Here is a 13,255-nt window from a genome sequence, read left to right on the forward strand (position 1 = left end):
GGTATTTAGTGCCCCCGAGATACGAAACTACGGTAAAACGTAAACATGAAAATGAAAGTACGTTGACGCTGCACATTTGATTAAAATAATCCTTGCAGGTATTGTGAGCAATATCTATTTTAGGATTTGATCGAAAATTAACATTCATACATAAATCTTTCAGGGAACTTGGAAACGGTTTTGATGAGTTTCTGCACATTTGATTAAAATAATCCTTGCAGGTATTGTGAGCAATATCTATTTTAGGATTTGATCGAAAATTAACATTCAAACATAATTCTTTCAGGGAACTTGGAAACGGTTTTGACGAGGACCCCTTTCAGTTTGCCTAAGGAAAGATTGGATTTAATTTCAGTTGCAACGATTTCTGCTTGACAGCTTGATGCTTTTTTAGAGTAATAATTATGGAGAAAACAGCATATACAATAGAAATGCAGCTTCAGAAAGTCAGACAGAAACTGAACGCCGAGAAAATAAAGCTTTGGCTACCCCCATATACTACAGCAGAAAATAACCAAGGGAATATACCGCAAGTGAGTTGCGGAAAATGTGGGACGAGAAAAGTAGCTTGTCCCTGGTTTTAATTAACAATAACAATTAACGACAGTGTGTTATTATTTATTATTTAATCATTTTCTTTTTTATTTGATATTTCGTTGGCGTTTTTGATTTTAATGAAAATATTCTTGTATGTTTAGACCTTATGCGAGGAATACTCAAAAGATTTGCAGATCCCTGCATTTGAAATCAGAGAAATGCTTGAGCACTTGCGACAACATGCTTTACAAAAACTTTCTGAAAGAGAGCAGTTTCAAAAGACAGGAAAAGCCACATTGAAAATCAAAGCTTCGGGCCAAAGAGAAAATAAGGTACTTCAATAATACATTTTATTATCCTTCAGAATTATACAGTCAATCTGATTGGTTTAAAGCATGTCAGGTGAGGTGAGACAATTCGTGATGTCTCCCTCACGCGCAGGGTGACAACTGTTGTCACCCTCCAGATGACAATGAAATAGCGTAAGTGAGCAAGCAGGGTTACAACTGTGTTGTCACCCTTTGAATGAAATTACAGTGGTTTAAGCGAGATAACTCTTATTTATGATTATACAGGTAATATAGTATTACTAATATGCGGGATCAGTAAACAATAAAGTCTAACGATGACGTCAGGTCGAGTTGTCTGTTGACATATTTTAAAAGTATGTAATCAGAGCAGAGACGGAGATATAAAAAGTTTGATTACTATTTTCTACTCTATCTAATTGATAATTATATTCTTCAGGATAATAAAACTATTATGGACTGTTTAGATGGGAGACATCACCAGTTATCAGGTCTGAGTAGGGTTGTCACCCTCAAGCGCCCGCGCCCTCGGGTGACAACCCTACTCAGACCTGATAACTGGTGATGTCTCCCTTCTAAACAGTCCATAATTGTATAATGTCTTTTGGCCATTTTAAACAAATTTGTTAAAAAGTAGTTTTGACATTTTTAAGCATGAAGTGTCAAATTTTTCAGGAAAAGATAACAGTAACAGAGACAGTGGAGATACAACTGACATGTACAGGCCACAATCTGAGACAGATATTGTCAGAGAGACTGGGCCTTCCAGAACATCATCTCAAGATCATCTGTCACGGTCATGTGATCAGCATGAATAAACAACTTCAGGAACAGAATGTAAAGGTCAGATTGTAGTTCTGATTATGTAGGATTACTTGCCTTGTCTTATTCTATATTGTTCTTGTCTTCGTATTTTAAAGTAGATTGACTAAATTCTACTCTCCTTGAAATAATAAGCAAAACGTATAAGTGTTGAATATTTATTTTACAGCATGGGTCTCAGATGATGTGTCTGTGCCTGTCTGTATCTGAAGCAGAAGCAGCACGGAAAGAAGATGAGGTTCTACAAATGATGAACACTCGCCAGGCTGCAGAGCTTCTCTCCAACAAAGTGGGAAAAGGTGACCACAAATAAATTACTTGACATTCATATATTAATGCAATACTTTAGCGGAATTTTCAATGTGTTGTGCTTTTTATCACTAGGTTACTTTAGCATATCTGTATTATTTTTAGATGATTATGATGTTAACATTCAGATAGCTGACCAGTCAGGGCGCCCTTTACAATTGCCACCAGAGGAAAAAAAGGTCTTAATTTATCATTTTCTTTGTAGATCAATCAGGGTATTTTGATTGTACTAATATACATTTATTAAAAATCTGAATTTCAACATATGTGAATACTAGCTGAAAATTTATATTCAATCTTTTTATAAAGTTTATGTAATAATTTATAGTATAAACATAACAGTTTTAAAATTTTTTTCTTGTGATTTAGGCTTTAACCCTAGCAATGACATTGCATGAGAAAGGACGAGTGGCTCTAAAGAAAAAAGAAATCACAAAAGCTTTATTATTGTTACTGGAGGCTGACAAGGAATTCAGGTGACACACAAATTTTTATTTTGGAAAAATAATTGCTCTCATGAATTTTACCATTTAATAAACTGGAATAAACTTAATAATTTTTTTTTAAATGAAATATAACACTGAAAGAATGAGATTAGTATTTTTTCCCAGTATTTATTTTTAAAAAATTCTAGATTTATATATTTTTTCACAAATGATCAATAAATACTGTTTGAACAATGCTACTGAAACTCAACTGGACAGAGAAAATTTTTTTAGGTCACCTGAGTAAACTCTGGTGACATACTGCTATCTGTTTTCGTCCGTCGTCGTCTGTCGTCCATCGTGTGTTAACATTTGAACATTTTCAGCTTCTTCTCTGAAACCACTGAACCAATTTCAACCAAATTTGGTATACAGCATCTATGGGTGAAGGGGAACAAAAATTTTGAATATTATGGTCCCCGCCCCCCTGGGGCCTTAGGATGGGGCCAAAACCACTAAAATTAGTGCAATCTTTAAAAATCTTCTTCTTCTTTACTCCTGGACATCAAGCAGTGAAACTGTTTGCATGATTGTAATCAGCATCAAGTCCTCTTCCAAAATTTTGAAATTCATGGCCCTGGGGTCAGGGGTTCTAGTGCTAGGGCGGGGCTAAATAAGTATATAGTGAAAATGCATAATTTCTTTGAAAATCTTCTTCTCTGCTCCTGGGTATTAAGTAAACTATCTAAGTACATAGTTATGATGAGCAAGAATGCCTCTTCCAAAATTGTGAAGTTTATGGCCCCAGGGTCAGGGGTTCTGGTGTTAGGGCGGGGCTCTATTGATTATATAGTGAAAATGCATGAATTCTTTGAAAATCTTCTTCTCTGCTCCTGGGTATTAAATAAACTAACCAAGCACATAGTTATGATGAGCAAGAGTGCCTTTTCCAAAATTGTGAATTTTATGGCCCCAGGGTCAGGGATTCTGGTGTTAGGGCGGGGCTCTATTGGTAATATAGTGAAAATGCATTTATTCTTTGAAAATCTTCTTCTCTGCTTCTAGGTATTAAATAAACTAACTAGGTATATAGTTATGATGAGCAAGAGTGCCTCTTCCAAAATTGTGAAAATTATGGCCCCAGGGTCAGGGGTTCTGGTGTTAGGGCGGGGTTCTAGTGATTATATTGTGAAAATGCATTAATTCTTTGAAAATCTTCTTCTCTGCTCCTGGGTATTAAATAAACTAATTAGGTACATAGTTATGATGAGCAAGAGTGCCTCTTCCAAACTTGTGAATTTTATGGCCCCTGGGTCAGGGGTTCTGGTGATAGGGTGATTGATTATATAGTGAAAATACATTAATTTTTTGAAAATCTTTCCTTTGCGTCTGGGTTTTATGCCAATGATCCAAGTATATATATTTATGATGAAGAAAGGTGCATCTAGCAAATTGGTTATTTCCCCCCCCCCCACCCCCTCCCTGGGTCGGGGGGGGGGGGTACATCTGCTCTTTGGTATTAATGAACTATTTTATGATAAAATTTGCAAAATTTTGACATATTTGGCCCCAGGGTCAGTGGTTCCTTAGGGATGAGGTGCACAACTGGTTATAAAGTGGAAGTGCATTTTCTCTTTGTTACTCTGATCTACCTCTGGGTATTAAGTAAATAGAGTAAGCATGCTAAGTCTATAATTATGATAAGCAATAGTGCCTCTTTCAAAATTGTGAACTGCGAATTTCATGGCCTCTAGTTTAAAACATGAACCAAATTTAATTGTTTGAAAGTTGTTGCACAATACTCAGGTGACCTATAAGGCCCATGGGCCTCTTGTTGAGATATCCAAAGATTCAAGAGTTGAAGACATCAAGGTTAAAATACTTTGAGAAAGAGTAGTTGGGACTTCCAACTATCCTTGACATATCCAGGGTATCTGAGATATCAGTGTTCAAGAAACCAAAGTTCAAAGTAAACCATACATGTATATAAAATGGTATTTTTTGTAGGAAGTGTGGAGCTAACATTTTGAATGCTGTAGATAACTATGCAGTTTTATGTTTGGACATTGTGTGGTGTTACCTGTGTTTACAGAATGTAGAAGAACTGCCAGATGCAGGTACTTCTGAGAAAACTGTTTCTTTACATAAGTCAGTGCAATCAACCACAAATGATTATGACTTTTACAGTATTATTGCACAGGCGCTTGACGAGCAATACTTATGCATTCAAAGAACAATAACTCCTCTTACACCAATCTTTCTTTTCAGACCAACGACTGAGGTCCAGTGAGGAATGCTTTATAAGAAGTTATGGAGCCAACTTAGAAAGAGTGGCTGCTGTCAAGGTTTGACTTTATTCTCCAGATAAAACTTTGCTTTGACAGTTAGAGATCTTGCTTTATTGTTTCTATTTCCTGTTGTCATTGTAGGGGGAGTCAGGAACACAGTTAGCTTTGTACATGAAACTACATCTTCTACAAGGCATCGTGGCCTTCCACCATCACAGGATAGCAGAGGCACACTCACTGCTTAGAAAGGTAAAACTGATTCATGATCAAAAGGGGTGGGGGTGTGAAAGATGTTTTTCACATTTAATTTAGAAAATTGCATAAAGAATGATACATCAATTTCAAAGAAAGAATTTTTTGAAAGTGTTTAGTAAAGAATGATAGCAAATTGATAAAAATGTTTTATGATAGGCTGAAGAAGAACTGAACAGGCTTAAAGTTGATGAAAACAAACTTTCACAGGGTAGGTACTACTTTCACCAGTTTTTCCATAGTACCTATGGTGTCAGTTTGTTGTGTTATTGTAAATGCATAATTTCACATAACATACTTAGTATTTAAATTGATTTGGTTGTGAGTGTAAATATGAATATTTTGTTTAGTTATGATGATGGGATTTGATGAACGAGAGGGCCGTCTTGGGTTAAGAGCCACTAATGGAGATGTCACCAAAGCAATACAGCACATTATTGAAAAACGGAAGGTAATTTTTTTTGCAATTGATAATTAAGAAAGTTTTTAAAGTTGTTTTTTTTTTTACCACAATCTCTGTTAAACACAATGAGCATATAAATTTTAAATTTTCCAATGTAATTAGAAAGTTGAACTGCTCAATCTTAAATTAAAGGTTGTGATGCAAATTGTCACCAATTGAACTCAGTTGTAAATTTTTATTTGAGCATATCAATTAGGATTGACTTCTCTGTACAGATTGCATAAAAAACAATACCTGCAATAAATCCTGTGAACAAAAAGCTTAAAATTGGTACAGTTAACGAATGTACATTTTAGATAGCAAATTGAGAATAAATCCACACTAATTTCATGACTTTCCAATTTATTTTTGATATTTTAAAATTCTGATGGACTTAGAAACTCAGTATCCTAAAAATTTGAATTTCCCTTACCCACGGATGCCTTTCATCAATTTTAGGAAAATTTTGTGCTGAATAAAATTTTAAGTATTCTCTGATTCTTACAAGTAATCCAAATATTTGTTAAATCAAGCTTCATCATTTTAAAATCAATAGGAGAAAGAAGAGATTGAGAAGAAGGTTAAAGAGGAGCGAAGAATGAAGAAAATTCAGAAAGATTTGGGAGAAACAGCCTCAGGGAAAAGGTGAGCAGTGTTTCTCTTGAGAGAGAGCATAAAATCTGGAAAAGGATGAACAGGTAGTTGCTGTTAAGAAGGAGTTAACAGAATGTTTACATTTCGATGATTTCAGGGTAAATGTATCCCTGTATGAAAACCTGGTTAGCATGGGGTATGGTAAAGGAGCTGCAGCAGCAGCACTCAGACAGACAGACAACGATCTGAACCAGGCCTTAGAGGTGAGAAAACAATATCTCATACTGACCTCAGACAGACAAACAGAAAATGACCTGAACCAGGCCTATAGGTGAGAAATATGTGTAATACTGACCTCAGACAGACAAACAGACAAGGACCTGTACCAGACTTAGAGGTGAGAAATATATGTAATACTGACCTAAGACAAACAGACAGACAATGACTTGAACCAGGCCTTAGAGGTGAGAAATATGTGTAATACTGACCTAAGATAGACAGACAAACAATGACCTGAACCAAGCCTTAGAAGTGAGAAATATGTCTTAAACTGACAGACACACAGGCAGACAACGACTTGAGCCAGATTTTAGAGGTGAGAGATATATGTACGGTAATACTGACCTAAGACAGTCAGACAAACAATGATCTGAATTAGGCCTTAGAGGTGAGGAATATGTCTTAAACTGACAGACACATAGACAGACAACGACTTGAACCAGACTTTAGAGGTGAAAAATATATGTAATACTGACCTAAGACAGACAGACAGACAATGATCTGAATTAGGCCTTAGAGGTGAGAAATATGTGTAATACTGACATAAGATAGACAGACAAACAATGACCTGAACCAAGCCTTAGAAGTGAGAAATATGTCTTAAACTGACAGACACACAGACAGACAACGACTTGAACCAGACTTTAGAGGTGAGAAATATATGTAATACTGACCTAAAACAGACAGACAAACAATGACCTGGACCAGGCCTTAGAAGTGAGAAATATGTCTTAAACTGACAGACACACAGACAGACAATGACTTGAACCAGACTTTAGAGGTGAGAAATATATATACGGGTAATACTGACCTAAGACAGACAGGCAGACAAACAATGATCTGAATTAGGCCTTAGAGGTGAGAAATATGTCTTAAACTGACAGACACACAGACAGAAAACGACTTGAACCAGACTTTAGAGGTGAGAAATATATGTAATACTGACATAAGACAGACAGACAGACAATGATCTGAATTAGGCCTTAGAGGTGAGAAATATGTCTTAAACTGACAGACACACAGACAGACAACGACTTGAACCAGACTTTAGAGGTGAGAAATATGTGTAATACTGACCTAAGACAGACAGACAAAAAAGATCTGAATTAGGCCTTAGAGGTGAGAAATATGTCTTAAACTGACAGACACACAGACAGACAATGACTTGAACCAGGCTTTAGAGGTGAGAAATATGTCTTAATCTGACCCTCTGTATAAGTGATAAATATGCTTTACAGTATGTCTCATTGTCATTTAATAAGTTCATCTGGGGATTGCCACTCATCATGAATTGAGGTCAAGCAGATAGCTTAGCTCAAGACTACAGAAGATTTGCTTTAATGTTATTAATTTTCATTATTTTCTCCTCATTTGTAGGTTCTACAGTTACATCCAGAGCTTTTACATCTACCAGATCCAGAAAAGAAATCAATCAGCATCACAGACGACATGATTGCTCAGGTATTGTATGTAAAGAAAACAAAGAACTGCGAACGATAGTATTGTTCTCCCACCTACGTCCAAGTAATTTTCAAAAGTTAACATATTCGATGAATTTTTTAAATTTTTTTATAGATAATTTTATGGATTTTCATTAAGCATTACTTAGTTGGGAAAACAAAGAGAGATAACTCTAAAATTTTGGTAAAACTTGTGTTTTTCAAAAAAATCGACGGAAAATGGAAAATATTTTCAAAACATCACAACCCTCTTTGGTATTTACAAATACATGTAAAACAAGCATGGGGGTTAAATTATGACAAGTGGAATGTTTGTGGATAAAATTTATAGATGAGGTGTAAAATTTAAGTGTAGACTAATATTAAAGTTTCCATTCAGGTGGTGGCAATGGGATTTGACCCCGTTATGGCCAGCAGAGCATTACAGCTATTCAGTGGAAACGTACAGAAAGCCCTAGAAGAATTGATACAGAAAGGTGGTCTGTTACCTTCATCATCAGAGGAGAGTTCCTCTAGCAGTTCAGGTAAGGCTTAAACATGGGATATCTAAATAAAAGTGTCTTATATAGCACATCATGTAGCAGTTTAGGTAAGGCTTGAATATGGGGTAATATATACATGTATCTACATGTATTAAAATCTTACATAGCACAGCCTCTATTAGCCCATATAAGTCTTGGACATGGGTATGTGCCAATATGGGCCCTTTCCCTGTATACACTGTAAAAATTGTACATGTAATTTTGAAAGTGCAATGATTTAGGGAATCCAAACCTGGAGAAATGAGCTATTACTCAGTTACTTTTATCATGATAGAAAAGTGAGAGTCTGGTATTTATGTACAGGTAGTTCCCCAGAATCTGAGGCTGGGCCGTCCCACAGGACTTCTGAGGAGGAGAGGAGGACCATAGAGGACCTCGTGTCTGACCTCCCGAAGGACGAGGAGGATTACCTGGACCTCACACTTCAGGAGGAGGCCCAGTACCTGGAGGAGTACCTAGCCAAAGTCAACAGTGTCATGTCTAACTCATAAAGCCCAGTACCTTGAGGAGTCCTAGCCAAAGTCAACAGTGTCATGTCTAACTCATAAAGCCCAGTATCTCGAGGAGTACCTAGCCAAAGTCAATAGTGTCATGTCTAACACATAAAGCCCAAACCTGAAGAAGCACCTAGCCAATTAGTCACGTCTTACTATAACTCTTAAGGAATGTATTCTGCTGATTTAGCCTGGTTCCTTGGTCTTAGATATGATTTGTATACACTGCAATACCAGGGCCAGATGGACTACATAAATTAGGGTTTTTCTGTCCTGAATCTATTGCCCATTGCGATGCGGTATTGAGCTGACCATTTGTAGACGTTCATTGTGACATATATTCTAAGTCATCAATGTAATCAGTTCTGACAATAATATTCATTTCCTTGGTTAATGGCAATAGCCAAAAAATCCACAATTTAACACAAATTTTGGTGACCAATCAGGAGACTGCTTCAATTTTTAATCTACCTGGCTCTCCTGTCTTGGCAAGGATGAGCTAGGTAAGTGGGCTATCTGCTGATACAGCTGAGGTGACAGCCATTTTACGGAACTCCTCTGGTTTTATCCATCAAAATATACATTTTTCCCCACTAACCCTTTATTATCTAAAATTTTGAATCCTTGATATTAATAAAAAAAAAATATATGAAGAAAAGTTTAATTTCAGATCAAAACTTTTCAGAAAAGGAAATTTTTCATTTTTTATGAAAAATTCCAAGAAGGCAAGTTATCTCAGCAGAATACATCCTTCATGTCTATTATTGAATGTGGTGTACATGATCTTTGGAGGGGTAACTTTGTTATAATTGTTCCAAGTATATTTAAAATTCTAAACAGTGTTTTGTCTTTTGATATAAAGAATATGGATCTCTACAAAATTTGAGATGCAGGTTCTTTTGTATTTAGTAAAAAGTGCCTTGTGTAATTTTAAAAATTTTTGATATGAAATTTATGTAAATTCATAAAATATCTACCTCTTATATTCTGATGTGAACTATATATAGCTACAAACATATTTTTGAAGAACACTTCATCCATTCTTGCTTTCAGTAACCTTATATACAGCTCAATTTGGTTCTTTTTGACATTATGATTACAATGAATTTTGGTGTGACAGCTTTTGCATTTTGGAGTATAAATTACAATATTTCATTGAAAATAAATTACTAAATATATTTGTTCTTTTATTTCAAATCACATTTATTTTGCAAGTCTTAAATAATTATTTGCAATACAATAGACTCTATTCACAGTGAAAATTTTTTCTTCATATTTTCCTTATCATACAATTAACCATTATTGTCGAGAGCCATATAATTTTTCAACCATGTGATCTCCTATATCAAGAAATAGCAGTGTGTCCTTGAAATGAATCAGAAAGTGCTTTTTAGTTCATCTGAGCTTTTCTGATCTCATTTTGTGCAGCGTCCATCTAGCTGTCTGTCCATCTGTCCGTCTTTAAACTTTTCACATTTTCGACTTCTCCAGAACCACTGGGCCAATTTTGACCAAACTTTCTACAAAGCATCATTGGGGGAAGGGGATTCAAGATTGTTCAAATGAAGAGCCAAGCCTTCTTTTAAGGGGAGATAATCAAGAAATAGTGGGAATCTGGTGGCATCTTTTAAAAATCTTCTCAAGAGCCACTAGGTCAGAAAAAATGAAACTAAAACTTAAGTTTGTTCAAGTCATGACCCCCAGGGGTAGAGCAGGGCCACAATGAACTATCAAAGTTTTACACTGGAAAATTAATACAGGACAAATCTTTAAAAATCTTCTTCTCATAAACAACAAAAACCATGGGTGGCCATATTTATATGGAAGCATCCTCAGGTAATGTAGAATCAAGTTTGTTCATATCATGACCCCAGGGGTGTAGTGGGGCCACAACAGACAAAGTTTTACATAGAAATATATAGGAAAAATCTTCACAAGAACAACAAATTAAGCCATGATTGGTCATACCGGTATTTATATGGAAGCATCCTTGGGTAGTTTAGATTCAAATTTATTCAAAATGTGAACCCTGGGAGAAGGATGGGGCAAAAAATGTATATTGGGAAAAGGCCACAATAAGTCAAAGAAATAATATGTACGCACTCTTGGTGAGTGAGATTCAAGTTAATTCAAATCATACCCCCCCCCCCTTTTATTAGAGGAAAGTTAAATTGGGACCTTTTATTCATTTTAGCTTTTTCAATGGTGGATTGATTTTTGCTTTTTAGCCACAGTGCTCAGGTGAGCTATATGGCCCATGGGACTCTTGTCAATCCCCTGACGACCACGGTCGGACAAAATTAATTCAGAAAGTCACAAAACAAAGGAAACAATGGCACCATAAAGTGGAGCATCCATCTTTCAAAAGGGTTTATCTACAAAGACAGTATTCGACACCAATTCCGGTGTAAATTACGTCATTTCCGTTACGCACACAAGGACCAAATAACTCACCCGCACTGAGAAACACACAGACACATAAACTCCTTTGCGAGGGAATAATAAAAAAAAAAACAGTGTGTGAAGTGCTACCCCGAGACTCTTATGTTTAATTACGGTAGAAATGAGGTCTACATACTATAAGTTTCCTCTGCGTCTGTCCGTCCGTCTGTCCCTCTGTCAGTCAGTCTAATTCAGTGCAGCACGAACCCGATCCTCCGTGAACCCAATGTTAAAAAAAGTTTAGAATGCCATAATTCCGTCAAAAATCTGCATTAGAAGCGAAACGAAATGAAAATTGGTCTGTAACGCAGGCCTGTATTCACATATCGAAAATCAACTCAATTCTGCAAGCGTTTAAAAAAATGCGGAAAACTATAAGTGGGACAGCTAGACTGACAGACAGACGGGCGGATAGACTGATCAGAAGAAACCTACATAATTACAGTTCCCTACGATTTCACCGATGTTGCCTTCTTATGGAATGCCATATACGACAGCCAACTGCTTACTGCCAGCTGCTGACTGCTTACTGCCAACTGTCAGCTGCTTACTGCCAACTGCCACACATATTTGAATAAATTTTATTTTTATATTGATATTTATGTAAAATTAAAAAAAAAAGGCGCGGATCTATAGGACATTTTTTCCAAAAGGGTCACTCTGGTAAAAAAAAAATCCAACCCAGAAATTTCTTGACAAGAAAAAAATGCGTAAAGTCCTTTCCTAAATGTGAAAGTTTATTTCGGCCGGGGAGAGGGGGTTCTTATGCGTCATACCTTCATGTGTATGACATTTTTCATACCAACTTAACACGAATCCACATTTTCGGTTGCGGAAGGGGGGGGGGGGGTGTTCTAAGGTCCCTTTTAGTCGATTTATGTTATACATTAAATAACTTTTAGTTGGTTTAGTTTGTGCATTAAATAATTGTACAAATTTCAGAGGGGTGTTCCGGACCCCTCTCTCTAGATCTATGCATGTAAAATATATTTTATTTGTACAAACTGAGCTATAAATGTTTGATCGGCGTTTTCTAAGTGGAGGGTCCAAGGTCAGTTATACCGGTAGTTCGTTTAGTTTATTTAACGTATGACTGTACAAATTTTAAATGCCCCCCCCCCCCCGAGATCTATGCATGTGAAACATTACAGGGACGTAGCAACAGGGGGGGGGGCAGGGGGGGGGGGCTAGCCTCCCCACTTTTTTTGCCAACACTGCCTTTACTATTGAAAATGTAAATTGAAAGGATGGTTGCCCCCCCCACTTCTTACCATAGTATAATGATATCAAGGATATGTAGTATTGGGTGGGGAAAAAATGTAAGTGAAAGGTACTTGGCCTTAGAAAAAAGTTACCCACCTTTTCATATGAAAATTCATATAAATATCAATAAAAAATATATAATTTATTCAAATATGTGTGGCAGTTGGCAGTAAGCAGCTGACAGTTGGCAGTAAGCAGTCAGCAGTTGGCAGTAAGCAGTTGGCTGTCGTATATGGCATTCCATACCTTCTAGTTTCATAATTTTTTTTTTTTACTTTCTTCGTATTATTTTTTTTTTCTTTATTTTTATGTTTTTATTTATGTCTTTTTTTTTTCTTTCACAGTTAAACCAAAAAAGTGTCATTCTTTTATAAGTTTATATATTTATTTTAAAAAATAAGGAACGTTTTATTAATTAATTAGCTTGATTTTCGCAAAAATAAATAAATAAAAATAAATTTGAAAAGTTTGAAAAAAAATTCCGTAGGCTTCTAGCTACGCCGTGCGCTCTTATACACTGAAAACTCGCTCGCGTGCGTTTTACCTATGTATACTTATGTTATCGAAAATCTGATTGGTTGTTTATGTAGAGCGGGTCATGGAGTTAGCAGTTTTAGCGGGAGGGGTCTCTGTTATCAAAGGACATTAATTTCATCATTAAAATACGGTGCAAAATTATTTTTATGACAAGAAATAGAAATTTATGCAATTCTCTAAGAAAAAGCATAATTGAATACTGTTCAAGTACACTTTGTTGTGTTTATCTCAAACTCATTAATATTCATGAATATGCATAAA

The 13,255-nt window shown here is 36.0% G+C and overlaps 1 protein-coding gene across 4 annotated transcripts; it reads left to right on the forward strand.

Moving 5' to 3' along the window:
* On the forward strand, window positions 1-9,930 carry LOC134275717 (NEDD8 ultimate buster 1-like). Of its 4 annotated transcripts, none has more exons than XM_062757990.1 (17): window positions 1-57; window positions 287-533; window positions 699-869; window positions 1,521-1,688; window positions 1,837-1,966; window positions 2,082-2,155; window positions 2,346-2,452; window positions 4,409-4,518; window positions 4,670-4,746; window positions 4,831-4,938; window positions 5,101-5,152; window positions 5,292-5,392; window positions 5,940-6,028; window positions 6,135-6,240; window positions 7,634-7,717; window positions 8,096-8,240; window positions 8,562-9,930. In XM_062757990.1, the coding sequence occupies exons 2-17, from the start codon at window positions 405-407 to the stop codon at window positions 8,747-8,749; spliced, it is 1,839 nt and encodes a 612-aa protein (XP_062613974.1). In that variant the 5' UTR covers window positions 1-57; window positions 287-404; the 3' UTR covers window positions 8,750-9,930. The 4 variants fall into 4 exon arrangements, with proteins under 4 accessions (XP_062613974.1, XP_062613976.1, XP_062613975.1 ...); XM_062757992.1 differs by having other exon boundaries at window positions 20-98; window positions 395-533; XM_062757991.1 differs by having other exon boundaries at window positions 28-98; window positions 356-533.
* The last annotated feature ends 3,325 nt before the right edge of the window (window positions 9,931-13,255 follow it).

The sequence above is a fragment of the Saccostrea cucullata genome, unplaced genomic scaffold (assembly GCF_032062105.1).
Source record: "Saccostrea cucullata isolate Sc308-1 unplaced genomic scaffold, CSIRO_AGI_Scuc_v1 ctg419, whole genome shotgun sequence".
Classification (NCBI taxonomy): Eukaryota; Metazoa; Mollusca; class Bivalvia; order Ostreida; family Ostreidae; genus Saccostrea; species Saccostrea cuccullata.

What these genes read in the sequence shown, in the direction of transcription:
- LOC134275717 (XM_062757990.1), top strand. Translation starts at nt 405, where the DNA reads ATGGAGAAAACAGCATATACAATAGAAATGCAGCTTCAGAAAGTCAGA. An exon ending in CGGGCCAAAGAGAAAATAAG is followed by an intron (nt 870 to 1,520) that starts GTACTTCAATAA and finishes CAAATTTTTCAG; the next exon opens with GAAAAGATAACAGTAACAGA. An exon ending in ACATTATTGAAAAACGGAAG is followed by an intron (nt 5,393 to 5,939) that starts GTAATTTTTTTT and finishes TAAAATCAATAG; the next exon opens with GAGAAAGAAGAGATTGAGAA.